This window comes from Dendrobates tinctorius, unplaced genomic scaffold (assembly GCF_039654945.1).
Source record: "Dendrobates tinctorius isolate UK_male_01 unplaced genomic scaffold, ASM3965494v1 ptg000097l, whole genome shotgun sequence".
Taxonomy (NCBI): Eukaryota; Metazoa; Chordata; class Amphibia; order Anura; family Dendrobatidae; genus Dendrobates; species Dendrobates tinctorius.
Window position 1 is genome coordinate 28,573,664 of NW_027361765.1, and position 23,180 is coordinate 28,596,843.

The window sequence follows — 23,180 nt, forward strand, 5'->3', positions numbered from 1 at the left end:
AAAAAAAAAACATCTTTAAACCACTATAAGGTGCTAGCTACTTTGCCTTGTTTGTTTTTTTTTTAAAAAATGAATGGCTATAAAGAGTAACTGTCATTTTATTTTTTTTTCTCCTAAATCACAAAGTAGACATGAGAAAAAAATTACATGGTTTCTTCATCTTATTAGAGAAGTCTCTTTCATTCTCCTCCTTGACCAATATTTCATTCTCAAAATTCTCATTTCACCAGTGAAATGGGTCTTTAGTAAAGAGACCTTTTCCCGTTACTGAGATGGGAGATGTCAATTGGTGCTTATACAGTTCTATGGAGAACAGTAACTGTTGTTTCAGGAGAACTTTCAGCAGAATATCTGTGTCTGCCCCTAGATCCTCCTCCCTACTCCTTCTCTCTTCACAGAATTTTCTAAGCATCAACTGTTATCCCCTATTTCATTAATGGTGAAATCTGTCCTTACTGAATACAGATTTTTATCCCTGAATTTGAGCGAAAGATCAGTCCAGGTGGAGAAATAAAAGATTTATATGATAAGAGACTCTTCAATTAAAAGTTGTATAACTTATTACTCCTGTGAAAGCTTTTCACTATGTACTTTAGATTAAGGCCCCGTCACACTAAGCGAGATCGCTAGCGATATCGCTTAAGCGTCACATATTTTGTGACGCAGCAGTGATATTGCTAGCGATATCGCTATGTGTGATACTTACCTCCGACCGGCTCCCCTGCTGGTTATCGCTGATCGTGCGAGAACGTCCTGGGCCGTTTCTCGGCGGCGGCTTCCTGCTGGCGCCGGCGAGCGACGTGTGGGCGGGAGGACGTCTTCATCGCCGCGTATGACCGTTAAGTAACGACCGCCGACCGCTGCTGCATCTCTGCTGAGATCTGCCTGTTGGTTCACTAGCGACCAATCGGGATCGCTGGTGCATCGCTAAATGTGACGGTACCCTTAGACTCGCTGTGTAGTGGTTTAAAGTAGATTGTGTGCAATATACTGTATGTGTGTGTGTATATGTGTAATATATATATATGGCATTAGTACCCTTCTTGCTCTTCCTTTTACTTGTCTTTGTCATATATTTTTCTTTTAGTTGAGCAATTGTGCCACATGTAATTAAATACACTCACTACGTCTTTGCAATGTCTGCCACAATGTGTCTATGAATTATGTATTTTCGTGGTTTTTATTATGTAGTACAGTGAAACCATTCAGGTAGACATAACTTTGTTTAATATTTCTGGATTGTCAATTGTGTGATTGTTCTATTTGGCTTCTAATGTGCTTTTATAAATGCAAGACCTTGTATGACTGAAGTTCTTTTTAGATTAGGCCTGATGTACTTAATTTAATTTTTGTTTTTGAAGATCAAGTATAAAGTAAGATAATGATTGATATTTCTTTTTAGATCAAGACTTCATTCTGCAGTAAAGCTGAAGCTAATCAGGGCACAGGTATGAAAATATTGTTTACTTGTTTATATGAACATTGTATTTTAGAAAACTTAAGTGGACATTTACATATATAGTAAACTAGTATGAACTAGTTTTTCAGACCATGCTTATTGAAGCATCTTTCTTCCTGGGAGATATCAAAAATTAAACTGTTTAAATATGTAACCTTTATGTTTATAGAAGCTATACATTCTTAACCAGTTCTGGACTGGGCCATTTTCGATCAGGCTCATATTTGGGAGGGTGGCTTCTGTTTCAGAAGAGCTAACACATTTTTCTGGCTTATTTAAATAATTTTGACCTCTTTAGAATGAGCTTTGGGGCATAGTTTTTGTTGGTGTTTTTTTTTTTTTTTCATTTTAATGGCACATCGCCCCTAAGATCTGTAGGGGTTTTTTTTGAGTGGTCTGGCAGTGGCTTTTTTTTAGTTTATTTTTATAATTCTCTTGTTTTAAATTGATTTATTTTGTTTGTTTATAAAGTCACGAAAGACCTTCTTGGCATGGGGGAGGGTTTTGTTTTTTTTTTTCAGGAATTTCTGCAATATTGTGTGCTTATGTCTTGTTTTTGTTTTGTATTCTCCTTCTTTGCCTCATTGGGGGACACAGATACTGTGGGTGCATGCTTCTGCTGCTTGGAGGCTGACACTAAGTGGAAAAAAAGAGGTTAGCTCCTCCTCCGCCGTATACACCCTCGCCCCTATTGCGGGTGGAAATCAGTTTTTTGCTTAGTGTCCATGGAGGCACACGTCTGTTTTTTTTTGCTTCAGACTTTTTCCATGAAGATTAGACGGGCAAAGGATCCTATTGAAAGGGTCCGATTTCCCCAAACCAACAACGGGTGAACACGTGCGAGTGTCCCTCCACGTATCCTCTCCCGCAACGTGGGACACGATGCCGGACTTAGCCCTGACCACCCCTAGGTATTGAAACCATGGGCTGTACAGAGGCACAAGACTAGTCCGTGCGGCCCCCACTGCTCCACCAATGCTTAGACTGCGGTGCTGCAAGGCAGCGGATGATCCCTCTCCTCACCCTCTGAATGGGTTAGATGGAGCTAGGGTGCCTGCACCGTCCTATTTTTTTCAAGGCCCCCTCACATACCTGAGCTGGGAAGCCGAAGAGGATCGTCAGTGAGGAGGGGGCCTGGGAGGGCTCCTGCGGCGAAGATCCGGGGCTGGAGCCCTTAGCCGGTGGATGCCACCGGCCATTCTTGGCTGAGCGTGGCTGCAGATGGAAAGCGTGGTGCGGAGCAGCCCGCGCCAGTAAGTAGCGCCAGTTTTTGCGACGGCATGGAAGGTCAGCGTCCCTCCCCCCCCCCCCGCCTCGGTCGGGGGCAGGGGACAAATTGAGGCCGGAGCAAGGCCGCGGCCGGAAGTTCCACCTCCGGGCCGCGTGTCACTTCCGGAGCCCGCCCCCCCAGGCCTGGGCGGCGGTGGATAAATTTAGTCCCCCCGCTACGGAGTGTGGCTAGGCCGCAGAGCCGGAAGTACTGCCCCTGGAGCGGTTTATATGCTGGCGGCCCGCCCCACAGCTGGTGGCGCGCGATTTTGGTGTGGAGGCATCCAGGAACGTGGCGGCACGGGACTGAGGTAAGTGCTGCCCGAGAGGCCACGCTACAGGGAAGACGAGGCGCTACCTCCTCCCCCCCCCCCTCCCCAGCAGCGGACAGATGCAGCATGTCCGAAAAGGCAAAGACGCACACGTTTTTTTCCCTGCATGCATCTCTTGTCGGGCTGCGTTTCCACGGGCACAGAGCAAGCGATTATGCGAAGCCTGCGAGTCCGAACGCGCCCAGGTGCCCTCCCCTGCGCCTGCGATCGAGGTCCCGAACCCCCCAGAGTGGGCCCTATCACTGTCAGTCCATGGCGTCGCTTACTAGGGCAATCGAGTCCCTTCAAGCCCCAGGTAGGGACAGGGACAGTGGCTCGTCGACCTTAGAGGGAACCTCCACCTCACTAGAGCCTTCGGCCTGCTGGGGCCGCTCTCATTCCAGGCAGACCCGGGGGAAGAGAATCCACGCAGTGTCGCCCAGTCCATCCGGTGCTTTGGCATCCGTAAGTTCTGCTTCTCGCTCCCCATCGCCAGTGGTTGATAGCGAGCAGACCCCAGATTTCGACTCAGGCAAGCCCCCTTGACCTGGATGCTCCAGGGTCACGTGAGACAGTGGACAGCCTCATAGAAGCCGTCAAACAGACCTTGGGGATTGACGATGATCCCGCAGCGGCTACAGGGCATAAGATGGCGTTTAAGCGAGTTTGAGGACATAGTGCAGCGACACAGGGAACGACCAGACAGGCGTTTCTCGGGTCAAAAGGCACTCAAAGCAAGGTATCCTTTTGCCCCGGACCTCCGTGAAAAATGGACGGGATCTCCGATGGTGGATCCACCGGTGTCACGCCTAACCACTAAAACTCTGTTATCCGTACCTAGTGGTTCCTCTATTAAGGATCCCACGGATCGCCTCATAGAGAGCTTAGCTCGCTCAGTATATGAGGCGTCAGGATCAGCGCTCTCTCCCTCGTTCGCAGCAATTTGGGTAGCCAAGGCCATGATCTCATGGTCAGAATCATTAAACAAGGTCGCGCAGGAGCAAGAGCTACCTGCAGAGATATCGGAGATCGCGAGTCAGATCGCGATGGACAGAGACTATGTAATCAATGCATCTTTGGATGCAACCAATTGCTCGGCATTTGCTGCCGCTAGCGCAATTTCTATCAGAAGAGATCTATGGTTAAGGACATGGCGGGCCGATTCTACTTCCAAGAAGTCCTTGACTTCCCTGCCCTATCAGTGTGGCTGTCTATTTGGGGAGAACTTAGATCAACTTATCTGTGACTCCACATGAGGAAAGAGCGGTTTTCTCCCTCAGCAAAAGGTCAAACCACCTTTTCGCCACCCTTTTCAGGCACGTTTTCGGGCCTTTCGCCACCCCGGGTTGACCACAGCGGCCAATTCCACCGTTTCAGGCCGCCCCAACCAGGATAGGGAGCGGCAGGTCTCATATAGAACCAACCCATTGGGGAGAATGCGTACTCAACAGCCCAGATCGAGGGGATCCAGATCCCAAATATCGTCAGCCAGATGACTCGAGGCGTTTACCAGACGACACCAGCAAGGTGGGAGACCGACTACTCTGGTTTCGCCACGTCTGGTTCAGTGTCGCAGACGACGCATGGGTAAAGGAGTTGGTGGCCTCGGGTTACAAAATAGAGTTTGTCAGAAACCCTCCAAAACATTTTTTTTCTTTCTCGTCTTCCCATGGTGGATACCCAGGCAAGAGCTCTATTGGGAGCCATCAAATCGCTCCAGCGCAGCGGGGTCATTGTTCCCGTGCCAGAGCACGAAAGGGCTCAGGGCTTCTATTCCAACCTGTTTGCGGTTCCCAAAAAGGACGGGTCTGTCAGACCTGTTTTGGACCTCAAACTTCTGAACAAATTCATCAAGGTCAGACATTTCCAGATGGAGTCTCTCCGTTGAGTCATATCGGCCATGGAGCAGGGAGAATACTTGGCCTCGGTCGACATCCAGGACGCATAGCTGCATATTCCAACCTTTCCTCCTCATCAAAGGTTCCTGCGTTTCGCCATCAACGGTCAACATTTTCAGTTTGTGGCGCTACATTTCGGGTTAGCCATGGCTCCCAGAGTGTTCACAAAGGTTATGGCAGTTGTCATGGCCATATTGCATTCTCGAGGCATAGTCGTCTTGCCTTATCTGGATGACCTATTGGTCAAGGCCCCTTCAAGACGGGCATGCGAGGGAAATGTCAACATCACGCTAGATACTCTTGCCCGCTTAGGGTGGTTGGTCAATGCGAAGAAGTCATCCCTTGTGCCAGCTCAGAGGATTTCCTTCTTAGGAATGGTCTTCGACACTTGCTGAGGGTTGGTGATTCTCCCTCAGGAAAAAGCCATAGCTCTCCGGCAGGGAGTTCGGACTCTTCGCCAACCAGTCCCTCATACCATTCGTTTCGGGATGAGGATTCTTGGAAGAATGGTGGCAGCAATGGAAGCAATACCGTTCGCGCAGTTCCATTTTCGCCCCCTGCAGCACGCTCTCTTGTCAGCCTGGGACAAGAATCCTTTCATGCTCGATCGGCGGTGCCGACTGTCCTCTCAAGTTAGGCAGTCGCTCGGATGGTCGATAACCAGTTCCTCTCTGACCCAGGGGAAACCCTTACCCCCCCCCCCCAGACCATTGGTTGGTGATAACAACCGACGCCAGTCTCCTCGGCTGGGGGGCTGTGTTTCACCACCACACGACCCAGGGACAGTGGTCGCCACAGGAAGCATGCCTACCGATCAACTTGTTGGCGATACGAGCAATTCGGCTGGCTCTACAGCAGTTTCATCACTTCATAGCAGGCTGCCTCGTCCGTATCCAATCAGACAACGCCTCGGCGGTGGCTTAAATAAATCACCAAGGGGGCACCCGCAGCAGAGCAAACACTCAGTGATTTCGGCAGTTCACATCCTGGGCGTGGAAAACTGGGCGGCAGACTTTCTCAGCCGGCAGGTTCTTGTGTCCGGAGAGTGGTCACAACATCCCGAGGTCTTCCAGCAGTTTTGTCAACGGTGGGGAACTCCGGATGTGGACCTGATGGCATCCAAAATGAACGCCAAGGTGCCCACATATGTCGCTCGGGCCAGGGACCCGCAAGCAATCGCTGTGGATTCGTTGGTTCTGCCATGGAACCAGTTCCGCCTCCCACATCTATTTCCCCCACTGCCACTACTCCCGAGAGTCATCAAAAAGATCAAGACGGAAGGGGTTCCGGCGATTCTACTGGCCCCGTTGAGCGTTGACTGCCAGAGCACCCAGATCTACTTTCTCAAGGGCCGATTTGCCACCCGAACTCAGGGGCCCTGTGTTTGACGGCAAGGCCGTTGAATCTTGGATTCTAACCCAGGCAGGGTTTGGGAGCAAGGTGGTTGCTACAATGGTAAGTGCCCGGAAGCCTGCTTCAGCACGAATTTACCACCACACCTGGAAGGTGTTCTTTGCTTGGTGTCTAGGCCGGAGTGTTTCTCCACTGAGATTCTCGATTCCCAACATCTTGGCTTTTCTCCAGTCGGGCCTAGACTCGGGCTTGGCCCCAAGTTCCCTCAGGAGAGAAATATCTGCCTCATCCGTCCTGTTCCAGCGCAGAATTGCTACCAATTTGCAGGTTAAAACTTTCATCCAGGGAGTCTCCCACTTGGTACCTCCCTATAGGGTGCCTATGGACGCCTGGGACCTTAACCTGGTCCTAAGTGTTCTGCAGGAAGCTCCATTTGAACCACTTCAGGATGTCTCTGAGGTACCTTTCCTGGAAAGTGGTGTTCCTAGTGGCCATCACTTCTATCAGGCGGGTTTCAGAGCTGGCGGCCCTATCCTGCCGAGCTCCGTTCCTCACTTTCCATAAGGATAAGGTGGTGCTCAGACCAGCCCCTCCTTTTCTGACCAAAGTCGTGTCCTCATTTCACATTAATGAGGATGTTGTCTTGCCTTCATTTTGTCCAGCACCGGTGCACCGTGTGGAAAAGGCTCTACACACGTTAGACCTGGTAAGAGCCCTCTGGAAGTACAGTTGCGGCCAAAAGTATTGACACCCCTGCAATTCTGTCAGATAATAATCAGTTTCTTCCTGAAAATGATTGCAAACACAAATTCTTTGGTATTATTATCTTCATTTAATTTGTCTTAAATGAAAAAACAGAAAAAGAATTGTCCTAAAGCCAAATTGGATATAATTCCACACCAAACATAAAAAAGAGGGTGGACAAAAGTATTGGCACTGTTCAAAAAATCATGTGATGCTTCTCTAATTTGTGTAATTAACAGCACCTGTAACCTGTGGCACCTAACAGGTGTTGGCAATAACTATATCACACTTGCAGCCAGTTGACATGGATTAAAGTTGACTCAACCTGTGTCCTTGTGTGTACCACATTGAGCTTGGAGAAAAGAAAGAAGACCAAAGAACTGTCTGAGGACTTGAGAAACCAAATTGTGAGGAAGCATGTGCAATCTCAAGGCTACAAGTCCATCTCCAAAGACCAGAATGTTCCTGTGTCTACCATGCGCAGTGTCAAGAAGTTTAAAGCCCATGGCACTGTGGCTAACCTCCCTAGATGTGGACGGAAAAGAAAAATTGACAAGAGATTTCAACGCAAGATTGTGCGGATGTTGGATAAAGAACCTCAACTAACATCCAAACAAGTTCAAGCTGCCCTGCAGTCCGAGGGTACAACAGTGTACCCGTACTATCCGTCGGCGTCTGAATGAAAAGGGACTGTATGGTAGGAGACCCAGGAAGACCCCACTTCTTACCCCGAGACATAAAAAAGCCAGGCTGGAGTTTGCCAAAACTTACCTGAAAAAGCCTAAAACGTTTTGGAAGAATGTTCTCTGGTCAGATGAGACAAAAGTAGAGCATTTTGGGCAAAGGCATCAACATAGAGTTTACAGGAGAAAAAAAGAGGCATTCAAAGAAAAGAACACGGTCCCTACAGTCAAACATGGCTGAGGTTCCCTGATGTTTTGGGGTTGCTTTGCTGCCTCTGGCACTGGACTGCTTGACAGTGCATGGCATTATGAAGTCTTTAGACTACCAAGAAATTTTGCAGCAAAATGTAGGGCCCAGTGTGAGAAAGCTGGGTCTCCCTCAGAGGTCATGGGTCTTCCAGCAGGACAATGACCCAAAACACACTTCAAAAAGCAGTAGAAAATGGTTTGAGAGAAAGCACTGGAGACTTCTAAGGTGGCCAGCAATGAGTCCAGACCTGAATCCCATAGAACACCTGTGGATAAATCTAAAAATGGCAGTTTGGAGAAGGCACCCTTCTAATATCAGAGACCTGGAGCAGTTTGAAGAATGGTCTAAAATTCCAGCAGAGCATTGTAAGAAACTCTTTGATGGTTACCGGAAGCGGTTGGTCGCAGTTATTTTGGCTAAAGGTTGTGCAACCAAGTATTAGGCTGAGGGTGCCAATACTTTTGTCTGGCCCATTTTTGAAGTTTTGTGTGAAATGATCAATGTTTTGCTTTTTGCTTCATTCTCTTTTGTGTTTTTCATTTAAGACAAATAAAATGAAGATAATAATACAAAAGAATTTGTGTTTGCAATCATTTTCAGGAAGAAACTGAGTATTATCTGACAGAATTGCAGGGGTGTCAATACTTTTGGCCACAACTGTACGTGTCGAGGATGGCACCCTTTCGTCAGACGGACACACTATTCGTGCTCCCCGAAGGGCGCAGGAAGGGACTCGCTGCCTCGAAATCGACCATAGCCAGATGGATTCAGGAGTCCTACCGCATTAGAGGCACGTCGATTCCAGCAGGGATCAGAGCGCACTCCACTCGGGCAGTGGGCGCCTCTTGGGCGCTTCGGCCCCAGGCTTCGACGGAACAGGTTTGCAAGGCAGCAACCTGGTCCAGCCTGCACACTTTTGCCAAACATTATAATATCCATAATCAGGCCTCGGCGGATGCATCATCTTGCTGCAGATGGTGTCACTGTGCATCGGTCAACAATACAGCGCACTTTGCACAAGGAGAAGCTGTATGGGAGAGTGATGCGAAAGAAGCCGTTTCTGCAAGCACGCCACAAACAGTCACCTGAGGTATGCAAAACCACATTAGAACAAGCCAGTTACATTTTGGAAGAAGTTCCTATGGACTGATGAAACAAAGATTGAGTTGTTTGGTCATACAAAAAGGCATTATGCATGCGCTGTATTGTTGACCGATGCACAGTGACACCATCTGCAGCAAGATGATGCTGCAGGTCCTTGGAGGTGGTCTGTGGATTGTCCTTGACTGTTCTCACCATTCTTCTTCTCTGCCTTTCTGATATTTTTCTTGGCCTGCCACTTCTGGGCTTAACAAGAACTGTACCTGTGTTCTTCCATTTCCTTACTATGTTCCTCACAGTGGAAACTGACAGGTTAAATCTCAGACAACTTTTTGTATCCTTCCCCTGAAAAGCTATGTTGAATAATCTTTATTTTCAGATCATTTGAGAGTTGTTTTGAGGAGCCCATGATGCCACTCTTCATAGGAGAATCAAATAGGAGAACTACTTGCAAGTGGCCACTTTAAATACCTTTTCTCATGATTTGATACACCTGGCTATGAAGTTCAAAGCTCAATGAGGTTACAAAACCAATTTAGTGCTTCAGGAAGTCAGTAAAAAGTAGTTAGGAGTGTTCAAATCAAGAAAATGATAAGGGTGCCCATACTTTTACACCGGTCAAATTTTGTTTAAATGCAGATTGCACATTTTCTGTTAGTACAATAAACCTCATTTGAATCCAGAAATATAACTGAGTCCATCAGTTATTAGATATATGAAACTGAAATACCTGTTGCAAAAAACAAAATTGTTATAAAGAAAAAAGGTTAACATTAATAGGGGTGCCCAAACTTTTACATATGACTGTATATATATATATATATTATATTATATTATATTATATTATATTATATTTTTTTTTTTTCTTTTGAATGATACAGCCAGTAATGGTGATCGGTCAAAAAAAATCCATTGTGCCCGATCGGTCTTTTAAAAGAGCAATAACGAACGTTTATCAGTCAGCCACCAGTCAAAACATACAGTCATCTGTTTTGCCCAACTGATATGTTTGGGGGGGGCTTTATACTGTAATGTCTGTTTTTGCTCCTAGTATATATTGGCTCTACATAAATAAGGACTATTATCTGTAACATCCACAACAATAATACAAAGGCCGTACAACATACTAACTAGTGCTGGTGGATGGAGCTTGGACAGTCCTACACGGTTTATATAAGGAAACATACAGTATAAATCATGACCGAACCTTCATTAAATGGTACCACAATTTTCAGGCATTGGCTTCATAATAATGGGATTTTTATATTACAAATGTTTTGGGGAAATAATTTTGTGGCATTTATTTATTGTATTTATTTTTGGTTACATATAAGTATTACATGTTCTCTCCCTCCCCCGGTACTTGTTAGTGTATCCTTTCTTACTGCACAGAGCTCAAGATATCTGATGAAGGAGCAAGTGAACCAGCCTTGTCCATCAGCTTTTTCCAACTGAAAAGCATTTTTCTCAAGTGAAGTCTTTTTTCATTTGGAAGGTGGCTGATGGAGCTGTCTGGTCAGTTTCTCAAACTGCTATTTTGAGAACTTGAGCACCATAGAGAAAAGCCAGTTGTTTTTACAAGAAAGATCAGAGTCTCCTAAATCCTGGATTTTTTTTTTTTGTGCGACTTCACTTTGTGCAAACTGAGCAAAATGGTGGCTGGCAACCACTTTGCTGATTTACAAAGAGCCAGAAAAAGGTTGCGAAACATTAAAGGGATTCTGTCACCCCCCCCTGGACAAATTTAAAGGGAACCTGTCACACCCCCCCCCCCCCCCGGGCGTTTTTAAGTAAAAGAGCCACCTTCAGCAGCACTAAGACTGCAGTCTGTGAAGGTGGCTCTTCCGTTTCTGACTCCCAGTAACGCCGAAATATTAACTTTTATAAATAGGTCCTCATACCTGTTATGTGTCCCTTAGGTATGGTGTGTCCCCCTGAAGCAGCCGCCTCCCCGCCGTTGATCATGTCTCTGCAGCGTCTGAGCCCCGCCTCTCATAGCCGTCCATCACGCCCCTGTGCTGCCGTCTGGGCCACACCTCCTTATGTCTCCTATGGCGGCGCCTGCTCTGTGAAAACAGTTCTCGGGCATGCGCAGTGCGCGCTGCTCGTGAACTGACATCAGGCGATCACGCCTGCATGTTGTGGAGGCCCCAGATCCTGCCCCACAGTGTGTGTGTGTTATGATGTATTCACACTGCGGGGCGGGATCTGGGGCCTCCACAGCACGCAGGCGTGGTCGCCTGATGTCAGTTCACGGGCAGCGCGCACTGCGCATGCCCGAGAACTGATTTCACAGAGCAGGCGCCGCCATAGGAGACAGAAGGAGGCGGGGCACAGGGGCATGATAAACATCTGTGGGAGGCGTGGCCCAGACGGCAGCACAGGGGCATGATGGATCGCTATGGGAGACGGGGCCCAGACACTACTGAGACATGACTGACTGCGGGGAGGCGGCTGCTGCTTCAGGGGGGGACACACCATACCTATGGGACGCATAACAGGTATGAGGACCTATTTATACAAGTTAATATTTCGGCATTACGGGGGGTCAGAAATGGAAGAGCCACCTTCACAGAGTGCAGCCTTAGTGCTGCTGAAGGTGGCTCTTTTAATTAAAAATGCCCAGGGGGGTGACAGGTTCCCTTTAAGCTATTACTATGGGCATACAGGTAATATAATGGTTAAACTTGTGTGCCTCATGTCAGATCTGTTGCTAGATGTTTATTAGACGAATGAGACCGTATCGAAATTGTGTTGTACAGAACTGCTCTTTGGTAGAAGTATTGTAGTGATTGCATCAATAATGGATATAGAACGGTTTACACTTCCATTTGCATGCTAACTTCATTTTTTACAAGAAATGCCATAAAATTTCACCAGTCTTTCATCTGAAAGTCTGTAAACCCAATACATTTCGCAACTAGATACCACTCGCAAGTCGACAATATTTTGACTAAGCCGTGGCGATAATGAGTGTTAGATATTCTTTTGTGTGTTGTGGGTATAATAATAGTTGAGTTGGTTCACATAAATGGAGACGTTTACTAATTGAGATTAATATCTGCAGGAGGAAAAAACTGGCTCTTATGCTGATGCCACAGCTGAAAGGTAATTCTGAACATGTTCTGTTCTTCTTTAACTTTCAATGTAAGTTTAAAGTTCTAGTGGCTGTTTAATGTAGTTTTAACAGTTAATAGAAAAAGGATCTATTATGTTTAATGTCATACGTTTGCAAAAAAAATTCTTCTGTTTCTCTAAAGAAAACACAACTTGTCTTGACGTTGTAGAGCTTTATGACAATTTTTTATCTACACTTATTAAATGCTAAAAATAGAGTTGAGCGAAACATGTCGGCCAGATTCATAAGTCGCCGACTTATTGCAAAGTCGGGGTTCGCCAACCGAAACCCGACCACAGCGTGAAGTCGGCCATGCGGTCGGCAAAACGAGCGCCAAAGTCTGATTTCCCAGAATGCTTGCACGTGACTTTTTTCAGCCACTGAGCAAGGACGTACACTGTTGGCAATGAGATGACGTGCAGGAGAGAGAGACGACGTGTGCAGCGTCCGGAGAGAGAGATTCTGTGCACTTTAAAAAAGCGGTCCGGCATGTAGGTGTGTTTACTGTCCTCCACTCCCTGCCGACTTTGCTTCCCCATTGACTTGCATTGGGTTTCGTGTTTCAGTCGGACCTTCAACTTTTCCTGATAGTCGCCGATTTTCGTTCGACTCGACTTTTGAGAAAGACAGGTTTTATGAAACCCGACTCGACCCTAAAAAAGGCAAATTCGCTTATCTCTAGCTAAAAATAATGCAACCAGATTTAATTGCATTGCATGTCAACCACTGAGTAGAACTTTACAAGATGCAAATAAAAGGGACACACAGACCCTAAATAAAAAGCTACATCAGTTGTACATACTAGAGCCATCGGTGATGCAAATAGGTTTTACAGAGTCTAAAACAATCAGATTGTAATTAACATTGATGTACAGGTCATACATTCATGAACAATACCATGAAAAGTAATATTGAAAGCAATTAATTGGTCATATTAAGCTTAAATAACATTGTCCATCAAATCTGCACATCCCAATTGTTTATTCACTCTCCAGGGTCCAGGCACTTGACTCCTCAATCAAACACCCAAGACCAGTTCTGCATTCACTTACTCAGAAAAATAAGACCAAGTATACACTGTTTTCAGTGCTCCAGACTCTCTTCTCTGCTAGCATCACTTTCCCACATTCTCTACATTGTAACTTTCTCCTCACCATTTTTGCATCATAACAGCTCTTCCTCACCATTGCATGTTCCCTTTCATGCACTATTTTCTTTCTTCTCCCTTACAGAACCAGTCACTTTTTTTTTTTTTCCCCTTTTACAGCACAATTAAACCTCCCCACCCATCGCAAATTTGAACAGATTTGAACCATTATCATATTCCCTGCCAGCAGCTCAGCTGTTTTCTTTTCCCTTGTTATTTGTGTTGCAAGAGGAGGTTTGGACTGGTCAACAGGTTTGGTGGATTCTCTTATAAGAGCAGTGCTTGGCACACCTTTACTTGAATCACTATGTACAGACATGGTGCACCTTATTAAACTAACACATTTGCATGTAGCTGAAAAGTAGGGCCCTGGAGTTGGGTAGTGGTGGGCCCTTGCTACCCCTGTCACACACTCTGCAAGAGCCTTAAATAGTTCTCACAAAGACGTCAATCACACGTTCGTGTTTAATCGTGTGAAGAAATGACACCGATGTCATCAGTGTATGGTCTGTGTATCCGTTTATACCATCAGTGTGTCACAGTGTTTTTCATGGATGTATAAAGATATAAATTAAATTACAAAGCTTCTCTTATCCTTTGTTAATGTTATCACTCGGATGGCATCCGTATTTGTACATGTTTTTCACAAACCCATAGACTCGTATTGGCCCTTGTTATCTGTGCTGTCACAAAAAAAAATGGACATGTCTCTGTGAGTTTTACACAGTCCTTGCAAAAGCACGGAAATGTGGATAGCCACATTTCATAATGGATTTGTGTTCTATCCGTGAATAAGACGTATAGAACACGTCAATGCGAATGTGACTTAACCACTTTCCTACGTTGGGTGTAATAATACGCCCACGTCGGACTGCCCCTGTTTGGTGCGGGCTCCGGCACTGTATCTATCAGCTGACATGTGCCCGCAACAGCCTCGGATGGAATCGCGATCCACCAGCGACTGTTAGCTAGTTAAATGCCACTGTCAATTTCTGACAGCAGCATTTAACTCATGCTTACCGGAAGCGTGTCGGAAATCCCGCACATCACATGATCACGAGTAACTGATAGGTAGGCGTGACCAGCAGACCTCTATGGTTGTCACAGCCAGATTGCTATGGGCAGCGCTCATAGCAAGCGAGCATTTATGCTACGCACAGGCGATCTGATCATCACCTGTGTGCATCAGAGGAGATCGGACAACTTCAACTTCTAGTCTCCCATGGAGACTATTGAAGCATGCAAAAAGTAAAAAAAAAGTGTTTAAAAATAATGAAAAAATATAAAAGTTCAAACCACCCCCCTTTTGCCCCATTCAAAATAAAACAATTAAAAAAATCAAATATACACATTTGGTTTTTGTCGCGTTCAGAATCACACGATCGATCGATAAAAAAAAGGATTAACCCGATCGCTAAACGGTATAACGAGAAAAAAGTCAAAACGCCAGAATTAAGTTTTTTGTTTTTTTTTTCCGCCACAACATTGCATTATATATGCAATAACAAGCAATCAAAAGAACGTATAAAATAGAACAGTATTTTTTAGTTTAAATATTCTTTGTTGCCTTTTTTTTTCTTAATTATCAACTGTGTTGTAGCTAAAAGTTGTATGAGACATGAAGTAAATGACTACTAAATTACCATATTTTTCAGACTATAAGATACACTTTTTTTTTTTCCCCTCAAATTTGGAGGTGAAAAAGGGGTGCAATGCATCTTATAGTCGAAATGTACTTACTAGTGGTGTGGCGGCAGCAGGAGTTGAGCGATTCTGCATCGGTCTGACGCTCCAGGGTGATGATCTCACTCCCATCCCAGAGTGGGGAGGCAGTATTCGGTGGTGTGGAAGCTCCGCTGACATTTTGTGAAAGTCTGGAGTTCCAGCACTTCCATTGCTGCGATGCTGTGGCCTCAGATGCACAGATTAGTTCTCGCACCGCCAAACCTACCACACCAGTCTGGGATGGGAGTCATATTATTGCCGCACCACTGAACACCTGTGACCCTGCTCTACCAACACTGCTCACCACACACACCCCCTCCCCCGTAAGCTGAGTTCGGACTGTGAGACGGACCCCATTTCACACATTAATTTTTTTTTTCCCTATTTTCCTTCTGAAAATTGAAAGTTTGGGGTGAATAGTTCCAAGATACAATACTAAACACAACCTTTAAACTAATGGGCGCTGTTTATGAAATATAGCCAGAAGTTTTTAGAATCCTGGACATGCCTTTAAGTGGTTAAAAGAAAGACTGCTTCAAAAAATACTTTATCTAATGTTCTGTGGGAAAAGTATAGATGTTTAAGTTATTTTTGTTAGCAGAATTTTTTGTGCTTTTATTTATTTATTTTTTATCTTATGGTATACAATTCACTTTTAGCTAATAATTATTTTTTTTTTAGTGTGGAAGAAGAGTACAAACCAGAGGCTACGAAGAAAGACAATTCATGTGAAGGCAATATGACCTCTCTAGGCCATACAAGTACATTGTTAAGTAACACAGACAATACATCTATGCAGAAGGTAAATCTTGAGGCAGCTACTGAATCTCCAGGCAATTGCTCTCCAAAATCTGAAAAAGAAGTTCCGCCGAAAGACTTGTATAATAAAGATGACTGTGACATGGTGCAAGAGAAGATATGTTTTGAAACAACTAATACAGAACTAAGTGAACCTACACATAGCAAAAATGTTACAACTGAGAAAGCTGACTTGTGTTTGGTGCTGAAAGAAGGTCTTACAGATTCAGAGCTTGCTGGTGATGATGCTGGGTTTGAGCAGTATTTAACTAAGCAAGCTCCAGATTCTGTAGGTTCTGACATTAGTGAGCCAAGTAGCATTCACCTGGATCCATTAACTCCTTCAGAGGTATTAGAGTATGAAACTACAGAAATACTACAGAAAGGGGCTATTGTTGCATCATCGCAAACAGGTAAAACTGGAGAGAAAGCAGAAGACGATACAGACAGTAGTGCGAATATATCTACAACTGTTACAAAAAAAGAGCCTGAAGCAGAAGCAGGTTTGTAAATGTCAAGAAGAGCTTAGACATTCCTCCAGATACACTACTGACTTGATGGCAACGGTATAAATAGTGGCCTGATGTAAGTTAAGTTGTAGATTAATAGGCTATTTTCCCAGGTGACTGCCGTAAAGCAGTATTGCGCTGTTAAAGCAAGATGAGGAAAGAAAAAGGACTGTTTTGTACCAACTTTTTTACATCAGTGTTATCATTATATTTTTAGGGCAGCTAAGCAGTAATGAAACATCTTAGTGAAATATGTTTTAAGTTGGCTAGGTCAGAATGTGTTCATTAAGCTAGAATCATGTGTACCAGAAATAATTCTTTTATATACCAATCATGTTTTCCAAGAAAAGTAATACACTTTACAAGGTAAATGTCATGTAAAGGAGTTTTCTTTTTAGTTTTCACGAAGTCATCCTACCTATTTTTACAAGGTTTTATTTGTCGAGAAAGCAAAACTATTCACCTGAACTGGTGTAATCCTGCCAGCCTAATCTTATCTTGTTTTAAACTTTCAATGAAAGTGCAAAAATACATTATTGACATGTTTTTGTATATAGTTATAAATATATATGTAGGATACATTCGTACTGGAGTTGTACATTCTTTGGAATATGAAACATGAAGACCAAGTATTATACTCTAATTCAGAGCACATAAGCTCAAAATAGTACCTAGTTGTCAAAATGACAGGATAAGCCTCTCTTTTAATACCCTTAACTTTATTGCCTTTTGCAATAAAAATGTCATCCATGTTAAATTATAGAAATAGCAGTGTCTGTGACCTTGTTGTGAATATGAATACAACACATGTCATGTTAAACGTAAAGGTAGCCCAAAAAAATGACAAGAATGGCTACTAAAGTTACTAGCCTTATCCACACAAATATAAGGGGCATAAGAAACCTATTATGTATCATTCTTGCTTACATTGCTTAAAGTGAAGCTCCAATTTGGATGTGGACCATATTAGAGGAACACTAAACCAAGAAATGAATATTGAAATAACAACCCCAATTAAAAAAAAAAGTGGGATGCTGTGTAAAATGTAAAGAAAACAAGAATGCAATGATTCAGAAATCTTATAGCCATATTTTATTCACAATAGAACATAGATCAGAAGGTAAAGGTTAGACATTTTTCCATTGCGTTTAAAAAAATTAACTAATTTAGAAATTTGGCAGCAACACATCTCATAAAAGTTCTTGCGTCGTTAACAAAAGGCTTGAAAAGTGAGTAGCAGCTGGATTTTCAATTAAGTCACATGACTGTTGACAAAACGAGAATGTTTGAGAGGCAGAGTCTCTCGGAAGCAAAGAAAGTCGCCAATCTGTGACAACGGCATCTATAAATTGTGGAACAATGTCAGAAAATGTGACCCCAATGTAAAATTGCAAAGACATTGAATATTTTTATGGTATTAAGTAATTTATAGGGTGAGATATTCAAAGTTTCTGAAGAAATCCATGTGCACATTGGCCAAGGCCAACAGTCACTAATGGATGCTTGTGATCTACAAATCCAAATGCATTAAAAACTGGTATGAGTCAGTCATTCAAATCTCTCCATGGGCTCAAAATACTTGCAGAAATCATTGTCTGTGAACATAGTTTTCTGTGCACTCCACAAATGCAAGTTAAAACGATATCATGCGAAGAAAAAATTATGTATCAACACAATCCAGAAGCGCTTCTCTGGGCCAATGCTCATGTAAAATAGACTGAGGGAAAACTGTTCTGTGTTTAGATTAATCAAAATTTGAAATTCTGTATGGAAACCACGGATGCCATGCTCTGCTGATTCAAGAAGATGGACCATCCAGCTTATCATAGTTCAAAAGCCTGAATCACTGATGGTATTTGGCTGCACTAATACCTATGGCATGGACAGCTTACACATCTTGAAAGGCACCATGAATGCTGAGCATTATATGCTCGTGTCCATCACTGTGCATGTCTTCCCAGGAAAAGTATTTGGGTGTTGAATTGTTCACCTGCAGCCCAGACCTTTTACCAATAGAAAATATTTGCCGCATTCTGAAATGAAAAATCCTTCAAAGACCCGAGGACTGTGGAGCAGCTAGAATTCTACCTCAGACGTTTACAGACTATTGTAAAAAGAAGAGATGCTACACAATGGTAGATGTTGCTCTAACCTAAAAAAATTTTTTAAAGTTTTAACTTTTATTCACAACAAAACATTAAAAAATGTCTAATCTTCAGATCAAAGTTCTATTTAATTTTAAAAAAGTATGGCTGTATGAGATTACTAGACAAATTATCCTAGTACAAATTAGGATAAACAATGAAATCAGGACCGCAACTGGTTAAATATTTACCGTATTTTTCGCTTCAAAAGACGCACCCCCAAATTTGGTGAAAATTTTTTTTTTTTTATGTTAAATGGAGGTGTGTCTTATAATGCCAGTGTCCGTCTTTCAAATCATATAGCATATATTTCCCTCATCCTGGTATCTATATAACCCCCATCCTGGCTCATTGCCCCCTTGTATATGCCCCCCTGCTGGCACTCACATGGCCTCCCTCTCTTTATGCCCCCCTCTCTCCATATGCCTCCCTGCTTGTACACACACGGCCCCCGCGTCCCTGTATTCCCCCCTGCTGGCATTCACACGCCCCCCTGTCCCTATATTCCCCCCTGCTGGCATTCACACGGCCCCCCGTCCCTATATTCCCCCCTGCTGGCACACATTGTCCCCCCCCCGTCCCTATATTCCCCCTGCTGGCACACATTGCCCCCCCGTCCCTATATTCCCCCCTGCTGACACATTGTCCCCCATCCATATATTCCCCCCTGCCGGCACACATGGCCCCCCGTCCTTATATTCCCCCCGCTGGCACACATGGCCCCCCGTCCATATATTCCCCCCCTGCTGGCACACATGGCCCCTCGTTCATATATTCCCCCCCGCTGGCACACATTGTGTCCCCCCCGTCCCTATAGTCCCCCCTGCTGGCACATTGTCCCTATAGTCCCCCCTGCTGGCACACATGGCCCCGTCCCTATATTTCCCCCCTGCTGGCAAGCACATGATAAAATAATACAGTTAACTCACCTGATGATGGCTCCTGCTCCCAGCTTCCCCTGTGGCTTTCCTGTGTCTGCTGAGATCCTCCTCCTGCAGGGCGCGTGCAGCTGCTGCTCATTCAGGCAGCTCATTGTAGCTACAGGACCTTCCATGATGTGACCAATAGGACCTGCTGTCACGTGACTCGCAGTGCACAGTGGAAGTCACGTAACCACAGGTCCTATTGGTCACATCATGGAAGGTCCTGAAGCGATGAACTGCCTGGATGAGCAGCTATTGCCGTGCGCCATGCAGGAGGAGGATATCAGCAGACACAGGAAAGCCACGGGGGGAGCTGGGAGCAGGCGCTATTAGATGGTGACTAGTGACGGGGGGGAGTGCAGGCACATGTAGTATGTGCTTCTCCCCTGTCCACCAACTCGGCACTGATTCAGCACCCGGGTGATGGACAGCGGGTGCAGTGAATATTACATGAGCCTAATGAGCGGGAGCACAGGACCTCCTGCTGTCTCTGCAGCCAGCCCACCCCAGCCCTCTGACACCACGACAGAACCGCCCCCCCCACTCTATATAGCACAGCAGCACACAGATTTGCATTATAAGACGCACCCCCCCACACTTTCCCCCAAAACTTGGGGGAACAAAAGTAAGTCTTATAAAGCGAAAAATATACATTTTATTTCTGTGTTTTATTGTTCCTTTCTGAATGGATTTATCATACTATAATTGAAATAGGTTTAAGAGAAGCCAATAGGGTGATCGGAGAGCAGCAACTGAAGGGGGCAATTTCCATACCTGCTGCATATTATCACTTAAAAGTAACCATAACCTTTCTTGACATTGTGGCAGCACCACTTTGTAGTCATAATTTTAATTTAGAAAATCTACAATGACAAATGCTAAATAGAAAGCTCTTTCATTACTAATTGGAGGCCTAGAAAAGCAAATATTGTAACATCATACTAAAGGCCCATTTACATGGTTGAATTGGTGATCGAGCATACAAAATCGTCATTCCTGATCTACGGCTCATTAAGCATACTGCTGAACTTCCAAAATGCTTGTTCATTAGCTGACTGGATCCTTTATGCCAGTATGAAAATAATTGGTGTTGACAGTACATTGCACCATGTATATCTTTCATGGGCATAAATCTGTCCAATTAAACACACCTTAAGACACAAGACAAATGTAACTGCTGCCCAAAGAATATAGGAAGGGCTGACACTTGAGTTGAACAGACATGTTTAGTGTGTATCAATAATCTCACTATAGTTTGTTCCTAAGTATTCTTAAGTTTGCTTCTAAACTCCAATATCATTAAACTACAAGTTACTGTCAATAGTTATGAAAAAATTTCATTTTGCTAATTTTTTTAAATGGATATTTTAAAATGAATTGTTTGCTGTAATAAAATCATTCTTTTAGTAAATGTTTCCAACAATGTCTTGTCTTTATGGGTGTTTATTTTTCTGCATCAAAATGTAAGTAAAATTAGTTTTTTAATAGAAAATATCATAAGACTCACTAAATTATCTTTTATTCAAATATTATCCATATTCTCACTATAAATTCAGAGTGAATTATGAAATAGAGACCTGTTCAGGGGACTGCAACCCTTCTCTTTGTTCTAGACCAGTGGAAACCACTGGAAGAAATTCCAGTTGTGCTTGTATACACTTCTGACTTCAAATCTATATTTGTGGCAGGAGAGTGAATTCACTGGAGCAGAAGACTGTAAGTCATCAGTTTATTGAATTCACTGGAGCTGAAGACTGTAAGTCATCAGATAAGAGAATTTTGAATGGCCTAAGATAGAGGGGCTAACTTATAAGAAGGCAGCTTTAAGGAAAATATTTCTGGAAGATAACAAGACTTTATCTACAGGTCTGCATGTCTGCACTTCATTCAAGATACATCCTTAAGGAGGAACACCCGAGTTTACGGTCAGATTTGGAAGAACTTGCCATAAGAGAAATCTGCTGGTACTCCAGAGGAAGCAGACATGGGAGAGTGAAATTGATGCTGGGAGAATACAACAAAAAATGGAAATGCTCCAGAAGATTCCCCAATGTGGTTGTAGGAAAACTACGCCCAGGGAAGTAACTACCCAATTATGCTGATGGGCAGAGATAAAGTGGTGCAGGTAAAGTAGCTGATTGACCCATTCTCCTTGCCCATTGATCTGAGGATGGCATACTTAGAATTCCAGATGGACATTTAGCAGTTTGCAAAGACCGCCAAAATTTCATTGTGAAGTGGACACCACGATCAAAAACCATGTGGAGAGGAAGATCATGGAGATGAAATAACTGCAAGTGAACTTGGGAGCGGAGGGAAAGTTGATTTAGGGGAATGAAGTGAGCCATCTTGGAGGGTCTGTCCACATCAACTCAGATGGTGTTGCAATCCTCAAAGAAGGACATGTCCATGATGAAATCCATGGCAATGTGTTTCCATTGGATGGAAGGAGACTAGCAGGCTTGTTCCTGGAGGACCTGGCTGTTAAAAGCCCTGAACATCACCGCTTCTGGTGGCTCTCGCTGGCCAATCAGTTCAGTAGACTTGCAAATGCACATATTGCTGGCCGACTTAGATTCATGTACCCAGGGCAGGATTCTCTTCCTTCTATCAGTAGGAACAAAGGTCATACCCAGAAGGATGTATTTAAATAAAAAAAACAGGAGTCTCTTCCAAAATACTAACTGGGTCAATGATATGTTGTGATTCTTCCTCGGAATCAGTTACGTCAAAGGATCAAGACAAGGCATTCATTTTTAACATTTTGCTCTGCAGTACAGAAGTGCAATTCAAAGTCAAAACGGGCAAAGAAGAGTGTCCTCATGGCTTGACAAGAATTTAACCATTGGGTGGACTGCAGAAAGGTTCAATTCTTATAATATGTCTATATTTTCGGAGAGCTGGTGCCTTCCAGCAGATGCTGCCATTCATCAAGCACCATCTAAAGGGCTAGAAGTTCACGATCCCCAATAGTACAGTTTTTCTCTGCCAGAGAAAACAGCTTGGAGAAAAAAACACAGATGACAGACTTCCCCAAAGAAGTCCTTTACAGAAGGACTGCCGCATCATCGATAGAGGAGGCATCAACCTCCAGGAGAAACTGCTTGTTAGTATCAGGGTGGTGCAGCACCAGAACTCTTGAGAAAGCCTCATTCAAGTGCTGGAAGGCCAACATTATTGATTCAGGCCAGAACTTTGCATTGGCCTCTTCCTTGTTTAAGGTGGAGATAGGCACCCTGAGGGACAAGAAGTGAGGAATAAATTGCCTGTAGAAGTTAGCGAAGCCCATGAGCTGCTGGATGGCACTCAAGCCTTAAGGATCCAGTCAGGAGAGAACAGCAGAAGCCTAAGGATCCATTTTGAGGCACTGGCTGGAAACAATGTAGCCAAGGAATGGCAAGGAGGATCTTTTGAAGACACATTTGGGCAACTTGGCAAACAAATTGTTCTCCCGTAGATGCTGCAGAACCTGATGCATGTGTCTTCTATGGGTAGGTAAATCGGGAGAAAATCAAGATATCGTTCACAGAAACATAGAGGAGTTCACAGAAGATTCCATTAACAAATTCCTGAAACGGCGGGTGCATTGCACAGGCCAAAGAGAATGATGAGATTTTCGTATTGACAGTCACTGGTATTGTAGGCCGTCTTCCATTTGTCGCCCTTACAGATCCAAATAAAGGTATAAGCTTGTAGATCCAATTTAGTAAAAATCTTTGCCCTCATGGATTCTATTAATTAGTTAAGA

General features: G+C 44.1%; 1 protein-coding gene across 4 annotated transcripts in view; it reads left to right on the plus strand.

Annotated features, from left to right (window-relative positions):
• Positions 1–23,180, plus strand: part of ZNF280D (zinc finger protein 280D) — a 274,432-nt gene that overhangs the window by 145,426 nt on the left and 105,826 nt on the right. For 3 of the 4 annotated variants that reach the window (XM_073586996.1, XM_073586997.1, XM_073586998.1), the window contains 3 exons: positions 1,403–1,448; positions 12,136–12,176; positions 15,740–16,952. In XM_073586996.1, the coding sequence (XP_073443097.1) occupies positions 1,403–1,448; positions 12,136–12,176; positions 15,740–16,367 (715 nt within the window). In that variant the 3' untranslated portion in view covers positions 16,368–16,952. Of the gene's footprint in view, positions 1–1,402; positions 1,449–12,135; positions 12,177–15,739; positions 16,953–23,180 lie in introns of those variants that run through there. The other variant, XM_073586999.1, reaches the window with a different exon arrangement.